Source organism: Pseudorasbora parva, chromosome 17 (assembly GCF_024679245.1).
Source record: "Pseudorasbora parva isolate DD20220531a chromosome 17, ASM2467924v1, whole genome shotgun sequence".
In the NCBI taxonomy this organism is placed as follows: Eukaryota; Metazoa; Chordata; class Actinopteri; order Cypriniformes; family Gobionidae; genus Pseudorasbora; species Pseudorasbora parva.
Genome location: NC_090188.1, coordinates 17,777,790 through 17,804,382, shown reverse-complemented (window position 1 = coordinate 17,804,382; position 26,593 = coordinate 17,777,790). Strand labels below are relative to the sequence as shown.

At 36.4% G+C, this 26,593-nt stretch overlaps 3 protein-coding genes across 5 annotated transcripts in view; 2 read left to right on the top strand and 1 right to left on the bottom strand.

Moving 5' to 3' along the window:
- The first annotated feature begins 109 nt into the window (after positions 1-109).
- On the top strand, positions 110-9,773 carry cog2 (component of oligomeric golgi complex 2). Its single transcript, XM_067421990.1, has 18 exons — positions 110-299; positions 888-1,049; positions 1,203-1,268; positions 1,352-1,432; positions 1,522-1,622; positions 2,467-2,575; positions 2,819-2,998; positions 3,217-3,341; positions 3,440-3,566; positions 4,974-5,113; positions 6,636-6,697; positions 6,876-7,027; positions 7,109-7,291; positions 7,378-7,450; positions 7,552-7,694; positions 8,566-8,705; positions 8,822-9,002; positions 9,083-9,773. Exons 1-18 carry the CDS (start codon positions 243-245, stop codon positions 9,188-9,190), a joined length of 2,190 nt encoding a protein of 729 aa, XP_067278091.1. The 5' UTR covers positions 110-242; the 3' UTR covers positions 9,191-9,773.
- Positions 9,774-10,156: 383 nt separating this feature from the next.
- agt (angiotensinogen) lies at positions 10,157-14,024 on the bottom strand. The gene is made up of 5 exons (XM_067421997.1): positions 13,881-14,024; positions 12,039-12,824; positions 10,965-11,235; positions 10,717-10,867; positions 10,157-10,583 (listed from the first exon to the last, which is right to left on the bottom strand). Exons 2-5 carry the CDS (start codon positions 12,796-12,798, stop codon positions 10,407-10,409), a joined length of 1,359 nt encoding a protein of 452 aa, XP_067278098.1. The 5' UTR covers positions 12,799-12,824; positions 13,881-14,024; the 3' UTR covers positions 10,157-10,406.
- A 1,237-nt stretch (positions 14,025-15,261) lies between these two features.
- The window catches only part of phactr2 (phosphatase and actin regulator 2), a 42,591-nt gene continuing 31,259 nt past the window's right edge, over positions 15,262-26,593 (top strand). The window contains exon 1 of one of the 3 annotated variants that reach the window (XM_067421991.1): positions 15,262-15,748. In XM_067421991.1, the coding sequence (XP_067278092.1) occupies positions 15,616-15,748 (133 nt within the window). In that variant the 5' untranslated portion in view covers positions 15,262-15,615. Of the gene's footprint in view, positions 15,749-23,273; positions 23,396-26,593 lie in introns of those variants that run through there. The other 2 variants (XM_067421994.1, XM_067421993.1) reach the window with 2 other exon arrangements.

The window sequence follows — 26,593 nt, the reverse complement described above, 5'->3', positions numbered from 1 at the left end:
TGATCAGTAAGTGTATACTTATACTGCAGTACCGCTGTTAGTCAATTGGGGCGCTGTTCACATACATTCTCCCTCTCAGAGATTGTAGGGTTTTGTATTTTTCACCTACTCGTTAGCGTGTGCCATGTTTGCGGAAGTTGAATCGACTACTCTGTCATTTGAAACGAAATGTAGCTAATAGTCTTCACGTTTAAAACATACATTTGCAGATTATTTTGTTTGTGGCCCGTCCTAAAAGAACGATGACCTTACCAAAGGGACCCGATTCTTTGTGTTTCGACAAAGACGAATTTATGAAGGCGAGTATGCTGTTAATAATGTATCAACTAAATAGAGCCCTGTATTCAGCTGGACAGTAACTAACTTGATTAACCAGTTGTTTATGTTTACTTAGTGTGTTGCATTTCTATTTTGAAGTACTGCTTGAGCAAGTTAACGCTGTTCAGACGTTATGTCTGAACACAAAATAAGTAACGTTACACTTACAAATAATGAGACGTTTAGAAATTAATTTCCTTTTGACCTCTTCCGGCGCTTTTGTTATGTTCGTTTGACAACATATTGGACACAAACTTTTAACCCTCATGAATCCTGTGTTCTATTTTCCGAAATGTGACTGTGATTTTAAAACTTGAACTTTTATAGTGTATGTGTTCTCGCGCTGTGCACCAACCAGAAAACCCTGAGACCCTCAAAAATATGACATAACATTTTCCACACAGTTGAAATTTATGTTTATAAACAGTTCTCATATGTTTATGAAAAGTCATGAAATACCAACTTGATACTTTAAAATAAGGATAAGGATTTGTCGTTTGGTCTTCAGTGACACCATACTTCTACCTGATGGCATTCTGATGTCAAATATTTGTACTTTTTCAATGCAGGATGATTTCGACGTGGACAAATTTGTGGCTGATTGCAGAAAGCGTGTCCAGCTTGAGGAGATGCGTGAAGATCTTGAGCAATATTACAGACTCCTCAAAACAGCCATGGTCGAGCTTATCAATAAAGACTATGCAGATTTTGTTAACCTGTCCACCAATCTTGTGAGTCTTTTGTGCTTCATAAACGTTATACAGCGTTATGGTATGCTACCGAAGGTTGTGCGCTTCGTCTTGTTCTAGCACTAGTACGTCTTGTTTTTTGCCACATACTTATTACTTCCCTGAATGACAGAAAAGTTTATATCTGTGTTTTAGGTTGGAATGGATAAAGCCCTCAATCAGCTCTCTGTCCCTCTCGGCCAATTACGTGAAGAGGTGCTGGTAAGTGTGCAACACTAGTGTATACTTATGGATTTGCCATATTCCATTAAGTCATCATCTAAGCATCTTCCTCTCATGTGTAGAGTTTGAGGTCTGCTGTGAATGAAGTTATTGAAGCTATAGACAACCAGTTATCCAAGCAAGATGACATTCAAAAAAAGAAGGTAATTCAAGGTGCTGAAACGTGTACATTTTATTTTAAAATTCCCTGTCACCACTTTGTACAGATTGTCCAATATTGTGTCCTCTGTAGCTCTGTGTGTTAAGACTCATCCAAGTTGTGAGATCAGTGGAGAAGATTGAGAAAATTCTTCACCAAAACACCAAAGATACAACATCACTCGAGACCAGCAGGTACGTACTCGGACATGCAAAAAAATGAGACAAATGTACTATTGTTCAAAAGTCAGTCAGTAGTTTTTTTTTAAATGTTTTTGAAAAGTTTCTTATGCTCATCAAGGCTGCATTTATTTGATCCAAAATACAGTAAAAATAATTATAATCTGAAATATTTAGTAGTACAATTTTAATATATTTTAAAATGCGATTTATTCTTGTGATGGGAAATCTCAATTTTATCATGATCCCTCAGAAATCATTCTGATATGCTGATTTGGTAATCAAGTAATATTTTATTATTATTTTTATCAATCTTGATATAGTTTGAAATATTTTTGGGGAAACCATGATTTTTTTATTTTATGGAAATATTTGTTATAATTTAAGTCAGTTTTAAACAATTTAATGTTTTTACTGAATAAAACTATTCCTATAAAAAAGGTAAAAATGTACTATAGTCACTATTAACCATGACTTTTACCTCAATAAACTCCTAATTTACTGCTTATTAATAGTTAGTTAGGTAGTTTTTGTAGCGTTTAATTTAGGTATTGAGTAGGATTAAAGGATGTAGAATACAGTCATGCAGAATAAGGCTTTAGTATGTGCTTTTTAAGTACTAATAAAAAGCCAATATCCTAGTAATATATATGCTAAGCAACTAGTTAATAGTGAGAATTGAACCCTAAAATATTGTTACCAAAAAATCTTACTGACCCCAAACTACACAGTAGTTTTACAACTAAACAACTCCTTTTGATAAATGACCCATTGTTTAAGGAAAGGATTTAGTTAGAATTATTTTGCATTGTTTAATACACTTTCCATTGTATATGAACAGTTGTTCTTTGTTTTTAAGCCCTCTTCTGGCAGGTCAGATCCTAGAGCGGATTGCCACCGAGTTCAACCAGTTACAGTTTCATGCGGTCCAGAGCAAAGGAATGCCATTGCTTGATAAAGTCCGCCCGGTGAGCTACCAGTCTTAAAATAACACTGTGTTTCTTGTCACTTTAAGTTGTAGGTAGGAAAATGTATTTTTAACACTGAAAAAATCTTACCTTCCAATTAAAATTAGACACACTTTATACCCTAATATTACATAACAATTAATGTTAAATAAAGTCTGTAGTTGGATGGGTTATGCTTCTTAGAGCTAAAGTGAGATGGCTGCAGTGTTTATATTGTGTGTGTTTTTTTCTTCTGTGTTCCAGAGAATAGCAGGTATCACAGCAATGCTTCAGCAGTCACTGGAAGGCTTATTGATTCAAGGCCTGCAGACATCAAATGTAGACATTGTACGGCATTGCCTCAGGACATATGCCACCATCGATAAGACCAGGGATGCGGAGGCACTAGTCGGACAGGTCTTAGTCAAACCATACATGGATGAGGTACGTTTTGCATATTACTCGGATATACAGAAATAGTCAATTCTAATTTGCGTAACTGTTATTATTAGGATAGGATGCAAATACAAAATAAAAGGATATGTTATTTATCTTACTTTCTTCTCCAACATATATATATATATATATATATATATATATATATATATGTATATATATGTATATATATTATTTCTCTACTGCACCTGTTGTTTATTTGTCAGGTTATAGTTGAACAGTTTGTCAAGTCCAACCCTAATGGTCTTAAGATGATATATGCAAAGCTGTTGGAGTTTGTGCCTTACCATTGTAGACTGCTGAGAGAGGTGACTGGTGGGGCAATCTCTAGGTATGTCTGCCATCCACTGTAAATGCTTTACACATTTCTTATATTCTTATATTCACAGCTTACAGTATTTTAATGAGTTTACCCTTTTGTATGCCCAGTGATAAAGCTGACATTGTTCCAGGATATGACTTCCTGGTGAACTCTGTTTGGCCTGAGATCATAAGAGGTGTTGAGGAAAGAATCTCTTCCCTTTTCAATCCGGGAAACCCAGATGCATTTTATGAGGTAAACAAAAGGAAAACATGCGCCATAATCGCTTTATTTGTATTGTTTATTTTAGACTGAAATCAGTTTGTGAAATGGCATAGTACATCTCATTAAGTGGCTCTCATTGGCCCTCATTTATCAAAAGTGCGTACACCAAATTTCCAGCGTATACCTTGCGTACACCCAAACCCACGGTGACTTTGAGATTTATCAATATGGACGTTGGCGTACGGCACGCTCAAATCCTACGCCAGCTCAGGAGGTGGTGTACGCACGTTTGAGTTAGTGCGAAAATGCGCAGAAAAACATTTCCTAACACCACAAAACACACTGACAAGATATGCTATATTACCCACTGTTAAAAACCACAACAACAACATTCAGTGTTTATTTTTGTGCAACATGAACGTCAATGTTTAATTTGTGTGACTTTACCAAAGCGTTTGATTTGTAGGCATATGTATTCCTCCAGTCGCGAGCCTGTGCGCTTTACCTGACGGTTCATGCCCGCCTGGCCCAGCAGCTGCGCACGGACTGGGACTAAAATAATTCAGACTGACAAAATAATAAAAATGACCTTCTTCTTTTAAATAATAATAAAATCAATAAAAACGAAACTCTTCTTCTGAATAACAAGCGTCATTAAGAATAATAATCATAATAATAATAATAAGAATCTTACAAATCGTCATGTAATTATTAATGTGAATGAATCTTACTCCACATCACATCATCATCACTATTGTACACCCCAATACATGTGCCGTGATACGAAATTAAATGCTATTTGTTTCAAAACGTGCTGTAAAATAATGCATTGTGATGGTAATTTATCATCCAAACAGCTATTTAAACTGCTGGAGTGCGCTTCTCAACCCCCACACTATTAACAGTACTCGTAATTTGGGTCCATATTTTGTTTTTGTAGGTGCCTTTAATCCCACTCTTTAAACTCCCAAATAAAACTATTTCGTTTTTTTCACTTCCCTGGTGATGGTCCGGATGGACGCGTCTCAATCATCTCAATAGTTCAGTAGTCAGGGCACTGATCAGGGAGTCAGCCCATTGACTTATGTCCTAATCAGTGCCCTGACTAGTGGACTAGTGAGATGATTGAGCGCGCCCGATCTCCACGTCGGAGAAGTTTCGCTTCTTTGCCGTCTTCTGTTTGTCCATGGCGTAAAATGAGGGCGTGGGAGAGGCGGATACTTGAATATATAGGGGCGTGTTATTCTAATGACGATCGTTTTCAGCCGCCGCATTTATCAAGGGCAAGTATTGCGTACACCTGGATTGCAGAGGTGCGCACAGCTTCATAAATCAGGCGGTGAGAGGAGTGTAAGCATAATCTTACGCCAACATATACACCAGTTTCTACGCAAGATTGATAAATGAGGGCCATTGTGTCTATTTTTGTCTGTGCAGAAATACACCATCAGCATGGATTTTGTGCGCAAGTTTGAGAGGCAGTGTGGTTCCCAGGCGAGCGTGAAGAGGCTGCGAGCACATCCGTGCTACCAGAGCTTCCACAGCAAATGGAACCTGCCAGTGTACTTCCAGCTACGGTGAGAATGACGACTCAGATATTTAGTTAAAGCTGTGCCATTTCACTGCTTTATCTGTTCATAAGCTAGTGTTCTGGGTCAATACAACCTGGATATTCTCTGTGACCCAGTTGTTTCCTGCATGTGATGTTGACCAAAAATGGCAAAGGAGGAGATTCCTTTAAATGTGATTGGTAACCTGCTTTGTGTATACTGGAATTGTTGGAATCATCTAATGTTTTGGTTTGTTGGAAAAGTTATGAGTCACCCATAACTGGAATCTCCTGTGCCGCCTGGATTCTGCTCTTTGTGCAATATATTTAAAGAGAGATAATCTCCCTGGATATGAATCGATCTGTGTTTTAGGCTGGGCAGTGGTTGCTCTGTGTTGTTTGAGCATCACTATTCACTGATTATAAAGTCCACTGCTATCTTAGTTTGTTTAAGCCTGTATATTGCGCTTGCTTTTTCTTGTAGCCTTGTAGTGAACTTCTGTAGCTCTTAAGTTGTTTTTGTTTTATGGTTTAACATGTTGGATTTGAAATTATGTTTGCTATTTATGGTTGTTATCAAACACTTTAAGACAAATATTGAACTAAAATAATCAGGATAAAAGCATAATTTTATTAAATGAATCTGATTGGCTAAAAAATAGATAAACCGAAAATTTTCACACATAAACTGATAGACAGAAGCATGATCACACAGATTACACCCAGGGTGTCCCTCCGAGGTCACAAGACTGTGTGTCTAGGCGCCAGCATGTCGAAGAAAACAAGTCAAATCTCCAAGGGTGCCAGTTGTTCACCTCACCCATACTAATCTGGAACAAAGAATACTAGCACACATACACACAGCTTCTTCAAGGTTTGGAGAAACTTTCCCAAAACATACTGATAGCATGTTCTTTCTCTCAGTAAAAGGTACAGACATCCTTGGAACTGAAGAAAAAATATAAAAAAATAAATAAAGTAAATGAATGGAGAGGGCAAATTCCATTAAAAAGACATAATTACATAACTATGTAAATCTTATTAGCTTCAATAAGTCATTAAGATCATTTGATATTTTGGAAGGATAAATATTGATTAATAACACGATTAGGATACATGTGTATTGAAGTGGCAGTGAATGTCAGAATCCTCCCCCTTCATAATCATTTAGTTAATTGTTACAACTAAAAGACCAAGTGAAAATGCTCTCTAATTTTAATGGCCGGAAAGATTGGTACATGTCTGATAAGTAAAAACACATTTGTTACTCTTTCATTCCCCCATACTTCCTGTGCATCAGCCTACATGGATGTCACACACAGCCAATTATGGACCTGTGCCACGGATTCTCCATTACCAGCCTGACCTTTTAGATCACAAATCAGTTGTCTAATATTATGCTTAATACAGAGTTACTATTTGCCAAAGGTCCAAAATTCTTGTATATCCTGTATATTTTGCATTCTCTAAACCTATATAAGTTTGAGGTTATTGCTTTTGACTTTTTAGCAGAAGCCTCTTGACTTTCTGGCCTGAATGTATTTTTTTAGGTTCAAGGAAATTGCTGGAAGTCTAGAAAATGCCATTGCCGATGGTCTAGAGGCATCTCCAGGTCAGTTAATGTGTTTGGGTTAATGTAAGATGAATGTGCCATAAACATAAAACAACACCAGGGATGTGTGGGATTGCCTTCTCTGTACATCTGTTGACCTGCTTTTTATAATAAATCTAGCTTTATGACTTTAACAATGGAGTGAGCTCACAGTCTGCTCTGTGTTTGTGAACATCAGCGGGCGGCAGCTACCACCTGCAGGTTACAGAGGTGTTGTGGAGCTGTGTGTGCAGGTGCTGGGCTGACCAGGTGTACCTGCCACCGCTCGCTCATCGATTTTGGAAACTAACGTTGCAGCTGATCTCCAGATACGGCACATTTCTTACCGAGGTGAAAAAGCATTCCTGGCGGAAAGAATATTAATCATAATATGGTTAATATTATTCACATCATTTCTTTTTTGGCTCACAGGTTCTAACAAAAACATCACCTCCAGAGACTAGCAAAGATTCGGTAAGACCGCTCCCAAGCTCCGCCTCCTCCACATCCAGCCGCACATCACAGGACGCAGACAGCGAATCCAGTGGCCCTACAGTTTTGTCTACCAAGCAGCTTGTCTTCATTGCAGCTGATGTTGATAAGTTACATGGGCAGGTAATTCATATTTTCTTTTCACATGGAGCTAAAGGAGCTCATTTTGGTCTTGTATCAAGTGTGGAATGTTTTCACTCTGTTTCCAGATTCCAGATATATCTGAGATGATCAGGGCAAAGTTGGAGAGTATTGGATTCAAAAACTTTACTGTAGTTTCAGGTTTGTTCTGTGGAGTTTAATACCATTTATGATGTTATGAGACTAATGTTGTTTCTAATTTTCTTACGTAATGAGTTTTTTCCCCCTGTCTGGTGCTCTAGAAGCCTTGCAGGATTCCAGGGCATCCCTGTACAGCTGCGTCCCCACACTGAACAGCAGAATGACGCAGCATCTAACAGAAAGGAGCACTCGATTCCTGAAAAGCGCGTCAGAAGTGCCACGGCTTTATCGAAGGACCAACAAGGTCGAGTGCTCATGTAATATTTAAATGTCATGCGGAATGAGTATGTGAATCAAGATCTGAGATGGGCTGGAAAGAAAACACATTTAGACTGATTTGATTTGCTATTTTTATAAATTATTTGTTTGACTTATATATATATATATATATATATATATATATAATAATATTTAATATAATAATATGTATATACAAATTTTAAAAAAAGATCTTGTAATTGAATTAATGTTGTAACTCAATCTTCCTGTGAAACAACAGACATCTCTTTGGTGTATGCCAGACTTCTTCAATCATTTAGCTTCAACCCTGCCCTTTTCTTAGAATTGACAGCAATATTGTATTTAGATCCGCCTCCATCCAATCAGCAACAGAATGAAAGATTCTCCTGCCATAACTTTTTTCTTTTTGAATAATTTTCCACTTTGATGTACATCATAATATAGAAAAAAATGTCTGTAGCTATTTCTGTCACATGGTTTAAAGGGCTAGTTCTTTCAAAAATGAAAGTTCTGTCATCATTTACTCACCCTCAAATTGATCCAAGCCTGTAGATATTTTGAAGAAACCAGACAGTTGGCGGTAGCCATTGATTCCATAGTATAATTGCCACCGAAAGCAAAAAACTACTATAGAAGTAAATGGCTACTGTCAACTGTCTGGTTACCAAAATTCTTCAAAATATCTTCATTTCAGTTCAACAAAGGTTAGGAACAACATAAGGGGGAGTTAATGATGGCAGAATTTTCATTTTTGGGTGAACTTACCCTTTAAAAACCTGCAAGTGCACACAAAATGTTACATTTTTCCTCAACGTACAAACAGTAAGATGTGTGCAGAGCTCTGGCCTGAACTTTGGCTCCTCTCTCATTAATAGGAAGTTCCTACCAGAGCCTCAGCCTATATGGACAACGCACTTCGACCACTCCATCAGCTGGTCACCGACTCCAAAAATGTGGTGAAAGACTCCATCATCCAGGAGTGGCTCCGGGTCACACTCTCAGACTGCACTCATAGGTACTGCAGAGCCATACTTTTGTTAGCCTAGATATTCCTGAATAATAAGTGTTTTTAGTTTGGGCAATATTTAGATTGAAGATCATTTTGCCTAAAAGGAACTCTGTATTTAATAGATATTTCGAAACTATATCGGACGTGCTGAGTTCAGTGAGGAAGATGGAGGAAAGTCTAAAGAGATTAAAACAGGCTCGGAAAACAGCCACCACCAGCAACATTGGCCACAATGCAGGACCATCAGATGACAGTAAGATCCGCCTGCAGCTGGCACTGGATGTGGAGTATCTCGGAGAACAGGTAAGAACCTAGTTGTTGATAAATGATTAGCTTTTCTTTTATGTCGGGTTTTCTTTATTGTATTCTCTTCCCCCCCCAAGATTCAGAAGATGGGTCTTCAGCCAAGTGACATCACCATGTTCTCTTCTCTGCTGGAACTGGTACAGGAGGCAAGAGATCTGGCCTCAACGGAACAGACGGGGGCTTGAACCACAATGGCCATGGAGGGGCCAGATCAAAAGTAGGGTCCAAAATGGTTCATGATACCAATGCCTTCAGAACACACGGCTCAGTATCTGCTCCAGGAATGGTGTTATGGAGTCCTGCCATCCCTCAACCATTCTAATAGCAGCTATCTTAACCGGTCTGGAGAAGGAGCACACTAAAAGATGATTTACTCTCAGAAGTTATTTATTGTTGAACTATATTGGATAATATGGGAAAAGTCATGTCATTAATGGTTCAAAATGAATGAAGGGAGTGTGTTGTATGAACCAATGAGCACTCAACATGTGCTATAAGCTCTTGTGTCTTGTCATATGTGGTTACAACAAAGAATTGCACATGACGCAGATGTTTTGCTTGAGTTGTATCTGTTAGAAATTGTACTCCTCAGACATTAACTCTGGTGAACCCTGCCAAATTGCATCAACAGTGCAAACGCTAAAGAGTTTTAATGCTTTTTTCCTTATTTTAAAAAAAGAAATATCAAATGGGTGTTGGAGTTTGTGTTTCACTGGGAAAGAATGGGTTCTACTAAGAAAGGCTTTAACAATAAAAAAAATGAGGATAGTATGAGCTATTTATGAGTGCTTGTGTGTGTCCAGAGTTAATTTGTTACTAAAATGGCCTTGTCGAACATTTAGGAGAGGTCGGTGACCTCTTGACTAGAAGTGTGTGTTTTAGAAACAGTACTAAGATTTTAGATTTTTTCAATAGCATTTTGTTTATCGCTCTTGCCTTAAAGTATATGTGGGTCATTAATATTACATATTTCATAATGTACATTTGTGTTTATTTATAGGATTCTTGAATCATTTTGCATTTAGGTTAAAAAATATTTTCTCCAAATGTTTTAAATTTCATTTTGATTTAACAGTGCATAATTTATGAGTCTATACATATTTCATATGATCAAAAACATCATTAACACAATTAAAATAAAAGAAACAATGTTGTGCATAGAAAAACTCTTTATTAAACATTTTGAATTTAGCAGACACTAAAACTCTAAAATATGAAACGTCCAAGTCCTGAACATCCCTAAAAAGACTAAAAATTCTAATTTTCTAAGAAAATATATTACTGTTTAACCTTGACTTGATGCTATCTCTTATTATAAAATACAGTTACTAGTTGAGTGGAAGCATTAAAACATGTTTATATTATCATATAATGTAGTCACCAAAACTGAGATGATCATTTTTAGGTTGTTGGATTGATGATTTTGCCGAGCATGAGTATGGCATTAGAGTTTCCCTCTACAATAGCAAAGAAGAACGGCCGGTTGACTTTGACTTTGTGGGGATCCCTTCCATTTTCAGTTCTGTTCTGATCATTAGATCCACCCTCTGCCATCTCAAACACAACTTTGTTGAGGACCTGTGAGATAGAATGAGGTATACATGAATGTAAAGAATCATGCTGACCATGTTGGTTAAAAAGGCCTATGCTTTATTGGTTTATTGGTCCTATGATTTCAGCTGGTGTAGACTTGCTCTAAACAGAATTTTACCTTATCCACAGTGAAGTTCTCCTTGCTGCTCAGTCTTCTGAAGCTGGCGTCAGAGCCCATGAGGTATTTCTCCACTGCCATTTCAGATAGTACTGATCTCAGGTCAGTCACAGCAGTCAAGGAGAATTTGGGCAAAGACAGTTTCAGATATCTGGCAAGAGATATGACAGCATAAATCAGTCTTTGTCTTTAAAGTAATTTTATTTACCTTCATCAGTGTGCACTTTCTCAACCAAACATGCACTCACTTTTCTTTTAAATGTCGATGCCATATAGGTATGACTGTTAAGAGATGCTTCTCGATGTCCTGCAGGCTGGCTCCCTCATGAGGCAGCACTAGAAGCATATAGGTTCTCTTACTGAGACCAAGTTTGACTACTGAACACTTCCTGCCATTATCATTGAGGTACAGATAGTCTCCAGTGTGCATCATAAAGGGCACGTTGACACTGGAATTCTCATGAGTCCAGAATTGCTGATCAGTGGTTTCTTCAGGTTGGAATGCAGTTTTCCAGTTACCTGGGGAAAAGATTACAGATTTTAAATAGCAACTTTTGAAAACCCAACCTAAAGCAGATGATTTTTGTTGTCTTTTTTTGTTGTTTTTTTGAAGTGCTTAAATTTTGCCGATATAAACCAAATATAGGTAATGATTTGTTGATTTGATTAGATTTTATTTTAGTTATATTATGCATTATTATTAGACTGTTTTGCCCAATTTTGTTGTTACACGGCCAAGAAAAAAATGTGAGAAGGAGACCACCCCAAAAAAATCCACCATGCCCTTCCAGGTCTACCAGTACCAACCAGATCCAAATTCTATAAAAGTCTTCTTAATGAAGTTTATATATTTAGAATATAAATGTGCATTTATATATTTATATTCTAGAATATAAAAAAATTAAATAATTAAAGGATTTAATTATTAAGGGAATAAATAAGAAATATGAACATTAAAAGAAGGTCTAAATGATAGTCTATATAGTTGTGAAGTAATCCATTAAATAATATATATATATATATATATATATATATATATATATATATATATATATATATATATATATATGAGATAGATAGATAGATATATTAGATAGATAGATAGATAGATAGATAGATAGATAGATAGATAGATAGATAGATAGATAGATAGATAGATAGATAGATAGATAGATAGATAGATAGATAGATAGATAGATAGATAGATAGATAGATAGATAGATAGATAGATAGATAGATAGATAGATAGATAGATAGATAGATAGATAGATAGACAGATAGATAGATAGATAGGCATAGAATTGGCACTCACAAGCACTCACCTTTGAAATGCACCGAACTAGCAAACAGCAGGTCAGTTGTTGAAGTAACACCCTTAAACAGGCTCTTAACCTTGCTGTCTGATGTTTTCTGAATGAAATTGTTCACCTGCACCTCTGCGTCCTTGGTCTGTGAGAAGTCCACTGCTCGGACAAAAGAGTCATCTGAGAAGTCTTGTGTTCCTCTTAAAAAGTCTTTGGAAAGGTCAGCATCGCTGTTAATGAAAGTCCACACGAGTGTCCTCAGCTCATTTCGGGATTTATCTACATGCGCGCTGATGGCCTGGAGTGTGCGCAACACTGTGTGCCCATCAATAAAGTACACGCAGTCTGCCTTTTCAGACTCCAGGTTGAGTCCTAACAGTTGTTGGTAGGAAATGGCAGTCTTTTTGGATGCTCCCAGGTAGAGGGTCACCAAAGCACCAAAGGCATTTAGGGGGGAAAGCAGTGTGTTTGTATGCTTCTGTGTACGACTAAGTGCCTGGTACATGCGTAGCCCGAGAGAATTTTGCAATTCTGCTAACACAGCAGTTCTTTGAGTGAGGTTTTTCAGGTTTTCTGTGGTGCTGCCGGATCGTGGGTCTGGCTCAGCGCTGTCTTGAAGAGGAGTCAGTGGATGGACGGTCTCCAAGGGCTTGTGTTCCTCATTCTGGATAACCTCACAGCTGATGTTTTCAGAGCTAAAGAGGTTGAAGGGGTGGACATACACTCGATTGGCCGTTCCCATTGAAAAGCAGGAGACTATTAAAATAACGAGGAACATCTTGCTGGGAAATCCTCGAGATGGACCTGTGGGATTTCAAACTGATTTGATTATGACGTGGACTTAGTATTGCATCAGAATTGGCTAACACAACTTTCTGCACATTACAGGAAATCATATTAGACAGGTTTTTTTTTGCCTTTCAGAATCAACAGTGGGCTGTCTGCTATGGCTGATCGATTTCTGCTTCCCCCCCCCCCCCCCGTTTTCACAGAATCAATTGACCAGTTTCTGTCTTACAGCAGCTGTACTGAGCTGTATTTGGGGGCAATAACCTTATTGGACTAGAGAGCAGGGAACACATGACTCAGATAAAGGAGCAAAGAATGAGTCCAGCTTCTACTTAATGCATTTTTTTTAAAGATATGTAAATACAGTATAAAGATAAAATGTATAAATATATAAGAATTTATATAAGATTGTTTAAGATTATTGAAAGATTTGTAAAGAAATTGAAACTTTTATTAAGCAAGGATGCATTACATTGATCAAAATTGACTCAAAATTGACTCAAAATAGTATATAATGCCATAATAGCCTAATGTTACAAAAGGTTACTATTTAAATATATATATATATATATATATATATATATATATATATATATATATATATATATATATATATATATATATATATATATATTGAACTTTCTATTTATCAAAAAATCCTGAATATTAAAAAATTTTAAGAAGCACAAGTATTTTCAACATTGATTCATATTCTTGAGCACCAAATCATCATATTAGAATGATTTCTGAAGGATCATGTGAAGACTGGAGTTCAGGACGAAGTTACAGGATGAATGTTTAAAATAGTAAAATAGAAAACAGCTATAATTATAATTACAATTAAATAAATACATATAATAATTTATTTATTGTAATTATATGTATTAATTTTTAATCAAAATGAAAGAAATTAAATAAATAAGCATGAAAATGTATACTGAATATTACAGATGCAGTATATGTCTTGATCAGTTATCACTGCAATCATAATTCAGCTAAGTCAAAAACTTTACATAGACGTTGATAATCAGTCATAAAGTGTGAAAAAGATAAAAGACAGATCCTGTTTACCTTCGGATGCTTTGCTGATTCTAGAGCTGGACTATGGTGGACTGAGGGTCTACCCAGTATTTAAATAGCATATACTGCATGATGACCAGTCCTCTTAGTTACACATTAACAGTATTGAGACACTCAGATTTCCCCAATGTTCAGCTTTAAACCGGATTCTGTGTGTTGATAAACAGCTCAGTCAGATATGACCACACACTGCCATATTTACCTACAACATGATGTCAGAGTGGTTGGTGGGGAGAACACTATGAAATGGAGGTGATGTTCATAAGATGAAAAACAGGAAACTGGGTGAGTCATATATTCTTTGAACCTATAATGAACTTCTTTGTTCTTTTAATTAGTTTAATTTTAGTATAATTTTAACCTATATACATAAATGCAGATTAGTACTTGTGTTTTACAAATGTTTAAAACATATAGTAGGCCTATGTGCAACAAAAAATAGCAACTATTAAGTCATGTCTATTAGAAATACATATTGGTCAAGCTCAGGGACTAAAAAAATGATTGGCCATGGAGGTGTTCCACCCTGTTAGGGACATAATTCATTTCACAAAATGTTAATAATGTAAATGTTAGACAATAACAAGCGTTTATATGTCCCTTATGCCATAATTGTGTTTTTTCTCTTTTTTTCTTGAAACAATAAAAAATAAAAAATATTGATGAATAGAATGTCTATTCATTCATCATATTAAGAACAGGAACTCTTTGTACCCCTTTTTGCCAAGAGGATGTTAAATAATAATAAAAAAAAATGTTGTATGAAACAGTGGATGAGTTCCTTCATTGTCCTGCATAGTTTGCAATTAGTAATGAGAAAGAGAGAGAGAGAGAGAGAGAGAGAGAGAGAGAGAGAGAGAGAGAGAGAGAGAGAGAGAGAGAGAGAGAGAGAGAGAGAGAGAGAGAGAGAGAGAGAGAGAGAGAGAGAGAGAGAGAGGAGAGAGAGAGAGAGAGAGAGAGAGAGAGAGAGAGAGAGAGAGAGAGAGAGAGAGAGAGAGAGAGAGAGAGAGAGAGAACATTTGTAATATACACTAAATACAATTTATTCTGTTAGAATTTCCACCCTGTTAGGTTTATAGACCCGTCTAATATACAGATGATCCCCTTATGGGTTTGTATTAAGGAATAGTTCACCCTAAAATGAAAATTCTGTGATTATTTACTCTCCCTCAACTTTTGCAAAATACCAATGGAACAAAAATACCATGGAAGTCGATGGGGACCATCAACTGTTTGGTTACCTACATTCTTTAAAATATCTTTTTCTGTGTTCAGTCCTTTAAGTAGGCTACATACTTTTGTATTTGAAAATGTATAGTAGGCTTTACCGGTATACCCGTATATTAACGCCTCCTAGAGGAATGATTCGGAATTGCAGCTGTAAGGAGATGCGTGAGTGACCTCTGCCTTCCTCCGGATAAATATCATTGTAGATGATTATCTTTTTGATGGAGGTGTTTCCGTTTCTGTCTCATGTAACGCAGTGGATTATTTGCAGAGGAAAGACATGCACAACATTTCATGAGCATCAGAGAGAAGTATTCGACTTTTTCGTGTTTTAAAAAGTTGAGTTCCTTGGTGAACAGGTTTCCCATTGCAACCGACTGAAGCTCTTCAAACTGAATTTAGCTTCAAATTTTAGCAGCGTTACCCTGACAACGACATTAGCTACAGGATACAGAAGCGAATTTTACTTTTCTAGAATTAAAAATACAAACAAAACGTAATGGCGGAGGAAGACGGTTTTTCATACCTAAAGACATTTCCTCAGGTGTTTCCTGTATTTAGAGTTCGTTCTTTAAGTGACACTTCTGCTTTTAAATCCAGAATATTGACCAGACTCCGCTCAGCCTGCTCAGGTAAGATGATCTTTATTATTGTATTATCATTCATTTATTTTATAATCAATGTCCATGGTATCATATTGTGCTGGTGCAGTAATTCCCTTCTCAGCTTGGTCTTCATTGATTGACCTGTTTTTTAAAAGGAATATTTTATGCTTTCATATTGTTGCTTTGTTATTTAGCCTAACGTTACTCTGTTCTATTGATTTTTATTTGTTTCTTTTTATTAATATGTATTAGGCATGATCCCAAATGAGATATGGTATTCTATTGTCGGAATCTGATGAGAAATGTTGATATGTAAGTTAGGCTATGTGTAATTTAATACTGCATGAAAAGATTACATCCAATGGGCCTATATGGAGTATATGTCCGATTAAACAGTTTTTGTTTTTACTTTGTTCTATGGATTTTTATTTGTTTCTTTATTTTTCTAATGTTTCAAAGGTTAGTGTATATTAGGCATGATCCCAAATGACAGTTATGGTGTTCCATTGTCTGAATCTGATGAGAATATGTTGGTATTTCATATGCATTCGGTGGGCCTATGCGGTATTGTCCAAACATTGGTTTCAATTCAAGACCATAACCTACACTTATGCCGCCTTCACGTGGTACCGGAAATTTGATAATTCCCACTTCTCAAGTCGTGATTACGAGTTCATTCCATTAAAATTTTGAAATGTGAGGGCGTTCACGTGCAATTTTTACCTAGGAAACGCGTATTTACCATAATTCCGAGATCACGTGAATGCAGCATTAAACCAAACAGGATATTGACAAATCATGCATGCGGGCTAATGGCTTCCCTTTTGCAAAAGATAAAATTATAAAACACAATAAATCCTAAAATGTGCTGTCAATTGAGGTCTAAATATTTGGAATAAAATAAAACTAAATAGAGCAGTGTCACTGAGAAATATATTTAAGTATGATGTCTCTTGAATTCATGGTAATTATTCAGTCAAATAACAAGGGATTAAATAAACGGCATGATTTGTAATCTTAATACCATTTATGTTTATTTTATTTGTTTAGCTTAATCGTGATTGAAGTCCTTTTTTGCTGCTAAACATGGTAATTCTTGTAAAGGTTTGTAAAGGCCTGTGTTAAATGTTTTGCTCTGTGGTTTGCATGAGAGCTGTAATTTCTAAATCTACTGTACACGTTTAAATGTTATCACCCACATTGTTCTGTGACCTTTAAGTTAAACCTGCTCAGTTGTCTGACACGTTTTTTCAACCACAATCTCTGATGAGAGGTGATCTCATGGACATTTTTCAGAAGTAGTGCTAAAGCTGCTTGAGCCCAGTGTAAACTAATATTTGTTTCATATACAAATGATTTATTGTTCAGATGTCCAGGGCGAGTTTTTTTTCTATTTTCAAATGGCCTCTGTGCCCAATCCTGAACTTTCAGCTAATTGTCTTGTTGATTATGCAGTTCATATTATAATGTACCATACTATAAAAACATTACTGCTTTGTATGACATGAGGCACATCATCGGTAATTTTGAGTTGCGTGAGATATCTATGGAAATGACAGTTTAAAACCACTTCCTGACAGCTCACCTTTCAGTTAACCACGCTAAAGCTTTTTTGTTCTATCAGTGTTCTAGCTTTTAATGTAGTTGTTTATTGTTTTTGGAGTCCAGTGAACTTTGCATATGAGTCGCAGATTCACAGAAAAACAGTACATAATTAAATATTGTCTCAGAGGTTTGTTTAGATGTCAGATGAACTCAGTTAAAGTGAATCATGTGTCTGTGAACAGTAAAAGATTTCATTGCTTCGTTTCAGACATTGGCCTTAAAGTAAACTCCCATTGACAGCATTTAGAGTACAGCAAATTATTTGGACAAAAAAATACTATTATTGTGATTTCAAATTAAAAATAAATGTATAAATATTTTAAAACGAAAGCCGTAAGACTTAGTCAAACCAAAAAAATTACAACAACTTTAACATTTTAGCACATTATCAGTTTATTCGCTACAGTTTAGAAAATGGTAATAAAATATGGCAAGAACTGTAAATCACTGTTTTTATCAGCAAACTCAGTTACACATCAACCTAGGCATCAACCTAAATAGTCCCAATGGCAATGGACAATTTAAAAAAACCTATTAATTAAACTTAGGTTATAAGGAGGACTTTTTCTGAATAATGAATGTAAGTGCCTTATGAAAAATACAAGTTTTACATTTCGTCTTTTAAACCCTCCAGAAAGCTGCTCATATTTGCAATACTGTAACACTGTATTCTTTTAACAAATATATTTATGCATTGAAAAAATTGCATTGTAGTTTCACTGTGTGTCCACCAGAGTGTGTGTTCCTTCAGATTTCTTTCAACGCTTAGCATCAGTCCTGGTCAGAATTGCTCTGAACCCTGTCTTATGTCTGAGAATCATTCCGTGCTGAAATGTTTCAAGTTTTCAAGTCATGACTGTTTTTCACAAAGCCTCACATTAATAATTCATAATGTCTTTCTTGTGTTCCTGCAACCACTTAATGCAGCTTAGTGAACATCCTCTCAGCCTGCCTTGAATACATGATCTATATGCAGCAGTCTTTGCAAAGATCCCATAAATGCGTTTCGAGAAGGGAACACATTTAAATATACATCCATGGTTTGCTTTCAACGCAACTGGCACTTTATCTTTCACACTGTGCGTCATGGTGAAAAGGCACTGTTTGTTTGGATTAATTTGTAGGTTTTGCCTCCTTTGATGCTGGTGTAAGGATGTGTGCCGTCCCCTTCTGCGCACAATTAGTCATGTAATGACAGAGATGGAGGATGTTGCTGCGGAGCTGCTGAGAGTGGTTGCCCTTTTCTTTACCCTCTTAAAAGCTTGTTCCTCTCACCTCTGGATGAATTTTAAACAGTCTTTAAATAGAGTTTCATGGCAGATAGTCACCGCCTTGTTACTTGAGTTAATTCTGTGTGATATAGAATCAGATGATTTAGAATTGAACTCTTTTGTGATTGTTGCTTTTATTGAAGCAAGCCGCTTTTACATACATTTTTCCCCCTTCAAATTTCTTGAAATATAGAATTAGAAAAGTCAGTTTAAAATATTGCTGACAAGGATGTAACTTGTAAATGATACTAGGACAACCAACCTACTAAAGATAAATGGTTAGAAGCTAAAGAAAATGAAAGGCTTAAAAACTTAAAAACTAATTATGGAAAGAGGTTGGGGTGTTAGTTTGAAGTAGATGCAAAATAGTGTAAATTAACGTTTTCTTAATGTTTTGTAATGATGTAATGTAGTTCAGTATGATTCTTAAGTAAGTAATGATTTGAGTAATCTGTGTGTAATGATCTGCTGGAGTAATTCAGCTTTGCAATTTACATTGCCAAAATAAAATTTTAAAATATATTAAAATAAAAAATGTAACCCAAATGCTTTGACCCCAAACTGTTGATGCGTAATGTATTTGTCAATTCAAGTCATTTTTATTTAATAACGGTTAACAGATTGTTTCAAAGCAGCTTTACAGTAATAAACATCAGGAAAATAAATAGGAAAATAAGTAATACTATTTTACAATTATTGACCAAATGCAGCCTTGGTAAATAAATATAGATATATATAATAAAATTAAAATAAATAATTTTGCACGCCCAATTTTTCAGTTTTTGATTTGTTAAAAAAGTTTGAAATATCCAATAAATTTTGTTTCACTTCATGATTGTGTCCCACTTGTTGTTGATTCTTCACAAAAAAATTACAGTTTTATATCTTTATGTTTGAAGTTCAAGGGGGCCGAATACTTTCGCAAGGCACTAATATATATATATATAATATTTAAAAGTTCTACCTCTGTATGTGTATGTTCTTTGCTTTTTAAAATACTTTAGTTGTTGATGTTTTTTTTGCTACATCTGAAAAAAAAGTCCTTAAACTGAAAATTCCAATTAATATATGCATACCCTATTGACACAGTATAAGATGCTAATGGCTGAGCAGTGGCCAAAGGCAGCATTTGTCACATTAGAACGATAGACTAATGTAATAAATAAACATCTTTATTATTATTTTCCCTAAATAAAGGCTTAACCAGAAATTAGACATTAATCTTCAATGAAGTGCATGTAAAGCCCCCCATGTAAATGTATTTACTCTTGCTCTTGAGAAATGCTCTTGTAAGGCTATTCCTAGCATATCTGTGGTCTCTGACAAGATCCCTTTAGGTCCACCAGTCTGTCTGTCTCCTTCTCTCACTCTCCCATCCTCATTTTCTCCTTCTTCGTGTTCAGCTTCGTCTTTAGTAGGAGTGTTAAGCGGCTCTATGCGTCAGACAGTGTGGGCGTTCTCGGCAGACACACAAAGGGCACATGTGAAGATGGGCCATCATGCCTTTCATCTGTAATTGCTATGCTCTGTTGTATTTTTAGAGCTGAGAGGATGGCATCTGTACTTATTCAACATTTTAACAAGAGGATGTTTATTTACTGATTTATGAGCATTTTGAGCAGAGACACACAACATATCTCATGAGTCAACCCAGCAGGCAATATCTCGGTCCCGGTATGGTTACGGTTTAAAAGGTAATCATGCGGGGAATGGTTTGGGTGATAACGTAATCTGCTTTTGTAGTGTAAATCAGTGACGGGACGGCGCTGTTTTGAGTTACTTGAAAGACTCGACTATTTCCATCACACTATGTGCTTTTCTCTCAGCACTGGTTAACTTAAAAAGCAAATGGTAACCTGACTTGGTTAAAATATCACAGTCTAGTTTCACAATATCACAAAAGCACATAGGACTGTCAGTGTGTTGCTATGATCTTGCAATAGTTCTGTTTCAACAACACAGGAACACTAATTAATTGCTCATTGGAGTTTGACACTATAGGCTACTTTTAAATAAAAAATCCTCATTGATGTGCTTCATGCTATTAGATTACTAGCATTAACTTAGACCTCTAAACTATGGACCAAACACTCAGTCTCAGGATGGGGTTCCTGTGATTCAACAAGCAGGATATTTTTGTGTTTGTTACTATAAGAAAATATAGATCATTGGTTTTATGGCTCCAGTTTATGGTCCAAGCAGGCTGTCAATACTCTCCCCTACCCTGGTTCAAATGCATGAATAATGACTTCGTCTTGGCAGTGTTGACTGATGTTAGATGTAAGAGAGAAAGGACAACCACTACTTTTTTATTCTTCTTTATTTAGAGAACAACAGACTTCTCTCCTCTTATTTAGTCTGCTCAAAGCCTGACCCTCCACAATCCACTGCAAGCTCACATTTATTTTTGAGTGTAATGCCCACATCTCAAAATCCTGTCAACAACCGATGGAATGAGCCTATAGTCTACCCCACCTCTTTGTTTTTTGTTTTGTTTTTTTGATAATCCACTTCACTCAGATGTTCGTTAGCCTAATCTAGTCGAACCCTAGCGGCAGCCAATCTAATCTGCCCGCGAGTGTAGTCTAGCAACTCTCAATACACTTCTGAGCTGGAAAAACCAAACTCTGGTCAGGCCAATCACATTTTGTATAGAGTTGGTGGGCGGGCGTTACATAATGACGGCAGAGTTGCGTGCTGCTTGTAAACAAAGAAGTTGGCGATTGTGGCGAACGGCGGTCTTTCGAATGGGCTTTTGCCGCGACTCTGGAAGACTTGGAGTTAAGCTTTGAGAAAAGAACAAAGAACGGCACTGAAATCCTTGAATTCTTAAAAAGGGAAGATGTGTTCGGAGTTTTGCCGACTGGATACGCCGAAAGTTCAACTAGCTTTTGCTCTGGTTGGTTGTAGCACTACCCAATTGCGTGCACAGAGGGAGTTTGAAAGACAACCGTTTATCCCGCCCCTCGGATTGAGCTGTCAATGGGGAGTTTCCAGACCAAACATCTTGATACGGGTCAGGCTAGATGTTCGTCATATTTTGGAAGAAAATATGTCACTACTTGCTTCATTGCAACTTTAATAATTGTTCCTGGTTTAAGTTCAATTGAAATAATTTGTAGTGTAATATTAATAGATAATTTTGACTTATCTTAAAAAGAAAGAAAACGTAAATTCAAATGGAAATCTATAGGGCAATGCATTGCACTGGGATTAACACTGCACCGGTAAGCCCTTTTGCATGATATTTCAAATACCCCACATGCTCCTGAAAGTGCATTACTGTAAATACAGATTATACAGATAGAGTTGAAAGCATGTCACAGTTGCTGTCGAATAGATCTTATAGGTGAAGTGTGTCATTTCTTCACAATTACTGTCAGCAAATGGAGTTATGAAACATTTATATTAGTCTGGAAATGTTTCAACCGCGTTTATGGGGAATCTAGCTAAAAATGTCTTGCATATAGTTGTTTTTGCATGTTATGGGATAAGAGAAAACATTATCATTAATATTCACAAGTCCCTAGAGGCTAGTCCAAAATAATTAAGTTTTCACAAGTCAGTTTTCAAGTCTAAGTCAAGTCTTGAGTCAGTTGTTCACAAGTACAACTAGACAAGACGCAGACCACCTGTATTAAAAAATGATATTTCTCTTTTTAAATTGAGTAGAACCCAGCATATTCTGTTAAGCAAAGTTTTAATCTGTTTGGAATCTTTTAATTGCAAAACAGGCGCAGTAGAATGCCTGTTTTAACTCTATGCTTGTAAATGCATGCAGACAAAATTATACTACTCTGATACACCCAAGTCTCTAATATCAAAATATACAGTTGTAATTGCTACGTTAATGCATTTCTACCACCTTTGAGCAGCATTAACCATGTAAAGACACCTAAATGCCACTTCAGACGTGCTTCTGAGACACCATTGTAGTGTAAATTTGGCAACAACCAAAAAAATCAACCAGTGCACCCATGTGCCCTGTGAGCGGAGCTTCTACAGTTGCTTTGATCAATGTGAAGAAAATGTTTAGGTTCATGTGAGCACTCAGCCCACAAGGGTGAGCTTTAAAAAGCTACTCTCTTATTTCCCGTACAGCCAGAGTGAAACATCTCAAGCAGTGATTCATCCTCTCTGAATTTCAGCCATTTCTTGATGTCAGGTTGCAACACCAAAATAGATTTGGAAGATTTTTTTTTACAGATTCTCACCCACGAGTGAAGCCCCCATCAAGCCCACTTGTGCAAGGCCCCGTCCGGCTTTGACCCTGTCACGGCTTACTTTGCTTTGGAATATAGCACATCACATGCACCGGCAAGCGCTTCACCGCGTGTAAAGCGTGTAAAACAACTTAACACCAGCGGTAACACTAGAGTTTCAGCTGGACGCAAGTAATTTAATGAAGGCTACAAAGCTGTCTCACGCTACATCAACTCACCCCTCCTCCCCAACCCCATTCCCCGTAGCCAAAGGCGATAGCTGAAAGCCCCAGTGGACTGGGAGGTTCCACTTGATGGGCTCAGACTGGCTCAGTCAGCTCACTTTAATGGAGGTAATGGCTGTTTGTCATCCTCCAGCCTTCCCCGTTCTTCCTGCCGCGCACCACTGCAGAGAAGAAGACTGCGAGAGCACCACAGGAAGTGAGGAGAGAGAGAGAGAGAGAGAGAGAGAGAGAGAGAAAGAGAGATAGAGAGGGAGGGGGAGAGTCAGAGGGAAAGAGTGAGCAAGGAAACTGAAGACCATCTCACTGGAGCAGTAGATTTTTTTAATAACCTTCCAGTCATGGAACATGCCTGTAAGTCCTCAACTTTTTGACACTTGTACACCATGTTTGTGAAGTGTGTGTGTGTGTGTGTGTGTGTGTGTGTGTGCATGTGGATATATACAGTACTCTGCTTCATTCTAATTAGGTTATAGGTTCAAATATCTTATTCTAGATGTTTTGGTCTGAAGATTGCAGTCATGTTGTTGGGAGGTCTCGTGTGATATTGATGATCTGTTGACATGTGCGCTCTTGTACACGCTTTAACATGCCTCACATTATATTGATGTTTTCATTATTGGCTCACATTCTGGGAATCCAGTTAGCGTGGTGTTCAATCATTGAATAAACACACATAGGCTAATCTCTGGGGCTGTGTATCACTGCCCTGTTTTTGGTTGGTGTCATATGATGTTCCATTGGATTTGTAATGCGTTTTGTGTGTCATAGCATGGACTTGAAGGTTTGGTCTCTCATTCTGTCATTTATTTTTGACAGCACAGAGGAAATCTGACAGAAATAACTTGTCTATGACTGTGTTTAGTAAATCTGACGAGGACTATGGTATTACTCATCGTAACATCAGGTCGAAATATGTCGAAATAGAGCAGAAGTTTTTTCTGTTGATCTAACGGCATTGGTATCCTGTTTTTTTACCTAAAATACATTTCAAAGTCTCATGTGCGTGTGTGTGGCTCGCTGTGATAATGCCTTTGACACACACTACAGAGGAGATCCTCCCTCTGGATATTTTGCAAAGGAAATTCATATTTGTTTGGGAGAAGTTTGCATAACCTTTCAGGCTTGGGGATTTTTCGTGGGCACTAACATATTATTTACATACAAGCTGGGTTATTATTTCATGACAGGAATTGAGATGAGGTCATTCATGCTTTGAAAAAGTTAGTCACGGAGTTACTGAATGGATCTGCTGTATCAGTGGAAAATGGAAATTCAAAGGAAACGTAGTATAACCTGTTGTGAAAATGAGAGAGGCATGTGACTTACTGTTTATGATCTGTTAGAGGTCAGATTCATTCATATGTGTAAGGATTTTTTAAAACCTACTGTATCACTTTTGATGTGCAAATTTGTATGGTCTCGAAATTATGATCAATGATTAAAATGATCAAAACTTTGATAAAACTGTTGTACACAATCTAAAGCGCCTTTAGTATAAATGTCCACCTTCAGGTCGTGTTGCGATACAAACATGTCTTTTTGATGTGAAATCTGATTTTTATCTAGTTATAAATTATAGTATTATATATTTTGCCCCCACAATAAAACCTACAGCTTTGATAATACAATTAAGCATTTAAATATTATTGGGAGATATAGAACTGATATTTATGTTATGTAAGCAGTCTGCTATAATGCCATAAATATCTCATTCGTTTTACATTACAAGCGATCAGATTTTCAGCTTCAGCAGCTACTCCAAATTGCATATTGACTAAAACTAAATAGTTTTTTTCACATTCTCCTATATCAAACTATATGATGTATGAAAAAATTATACTCCAAAAAAAAAACATATTTATTGTGTTTAAAGGTTGACTAAGCTGTTTCTATCCCCCCCCCCCCCCCTCCTGAATATTATTTCATATGTCAGGTTTTTTACAGAGCTATATCCTCTGGTTTGCTCTCCATATGTAATAATTCCTTATTTAAAGGTTTTAAATCTAATGAAATAGATGAGCATTTTTTTTTTAAATCTATGTAAAATGATATACTCACACTATATTAGTATAATAAAAGGTGTTTATTTTATTTTATATGAATGGGTCGCCTCATGGGGGCGGCCATATTGAGCTCATAAATACTACTCTCATTCCCTTATGCATAATAACTGTTATTGGATCATATTACTTACATAAATTCATAAGTGAATCATGACTGCAGAGAGCCCTTCCTTGACACAAGTAGCTAAAAACGTTTGCATGATGCTACATTGTTATTGCTAGCTGTCAGTAGAAGCCCAAAGACACAAAAAATGTGTTTTCTCTACATTGTGATGCAGTATTTAGTAGCTTTGAAAAGGAACTCGCTTTCTATTCAAAATGCTAATTGATAGTCAACCCTCTATGCATAGATTGGCAATATAATTGCCATTGGCTAGTCATTTTTGTAGTTAACTTGCTAGACTAAGTATAAAAATGTGCTGCGCGTCCATTAGGATGAACTGCAATAATGCGCTTTAAAGTTGAAGAAAAAACTTTCAAGTGCTCAGTCCAAGACAAGTGAAGGCAATTGAAAAAATATCTTTGCAAAAACGTAGGGCTGTCAAACGATTAATCGCGATAGATTGCATCCAAAATAAAAGTTTGTGTTTACATGATGTGTGTGTGTGTACTGTCTGTGTATAATTATGTATATATAAATATACATACATGTGTATGTATAAATGCATGTGTGTGTGTGTGTGTGTGTGTGTGTGTGTGTGTGTGTGTGTGTGTGTGTGTGTGTGTGTGTGTGTGTGTGTGTGTGTGTGTGTATTTATACATAATAATTATACACAGTACACACAAAAGCAAACGTTAATTTTGGATGCGATTAATCTTTTGAATGCCCTAGCAAAACTTATACTTAGAACACTGGCGGGTGAAATCGAACAACTTAGCCAATGGCTAATTATAGAGATTATTTAGTTGCCTAGCATGAACATTTAGCATGCAAGTGATTTATTTGCATTGTAAAGGTTTGATAGTTTAAATATTTATTCCTATCAAATTTAAGAGTATCAAATCACTTTTATTGATATAGCGCTTTTTACAAGTCCAAATGTTTCAAAGCAGTGTCACAGTGTTACAGGAAGATAATGCAACATAATTTGATTCGACTGTGCAGCGGTGAAAACGGTGACGTTATCCAGCTAATTTCAATTATCATATAGTGTAAATGCGGGCAGATTGGTAATATAGTAGATTTAGGTAAATTTGTGGTTTAAATCGGTAAATTTAGGTGCAAAAAATATAATTTTTTACAGTTTACAAATATGCATTTTCATAAATGTGAGCTATTTGTGATCTTTTTGTATTATATCCATCCATAAAGTGGAACTAAATCAGTTCACTTACCTCTGTATGCCTTTATCCCAACACATAAATCCAAAGTAACTATGTGTTAAACTCAATGATACGGTATTACACCTCTTCATTAAACATAATGAGTGTGTCTTAATGCCGCTTATCAATGTGCTAGTGAACATTGTCGTCCCAATGTTGGGAG

Excerpts from the sequence above, each read along its gene's own strand:
- agt (XM_067421997.1), bottom strand. The coding sequence starts at position 12,798 with ATGTTCCTCGTTATTTTAATAGTCTCCTGCTTTTCAATGGGAACGGCC. Across the intron at positions 10,868-10,964 it reads CATCGACATTTAAAAGAAAA|ATATCTGAAACTGTCTTTGC; the intron begins GTGAGTGCATGT and ends ATCTCTTGCCAG. Across the intron at positions 10,584-10,716 it reads AGAACTTCACTGTGGATAAG|GTCCTCAACAAAGTTGTGTT; the intron begins GTAAAATTCTGT and ends TCTATCTCACAG.
- cog2 (XM_067421990.1), top strand. The coding sequence starts at position 243 with ATGACCTTACCAAAGGGACCCGATTCTTTGTGTTTCGACAAAGACGAA. Across the intron at positions 300-887 it reads ACAAAGACGAATTTATGAAG|GATGATTTCGACGTGGACAA; the intron begins GCGAGTATGCTG and ends TTTTCAATGCAG. Across the intron at positions 1,433-1,521 it reads ATGACATTCAAAAAAAGAAG|CTCTGTGTGTTAAGACTCAT; the intron begins GTAATTCAAGGT and ends TGTCCTCTGTAG.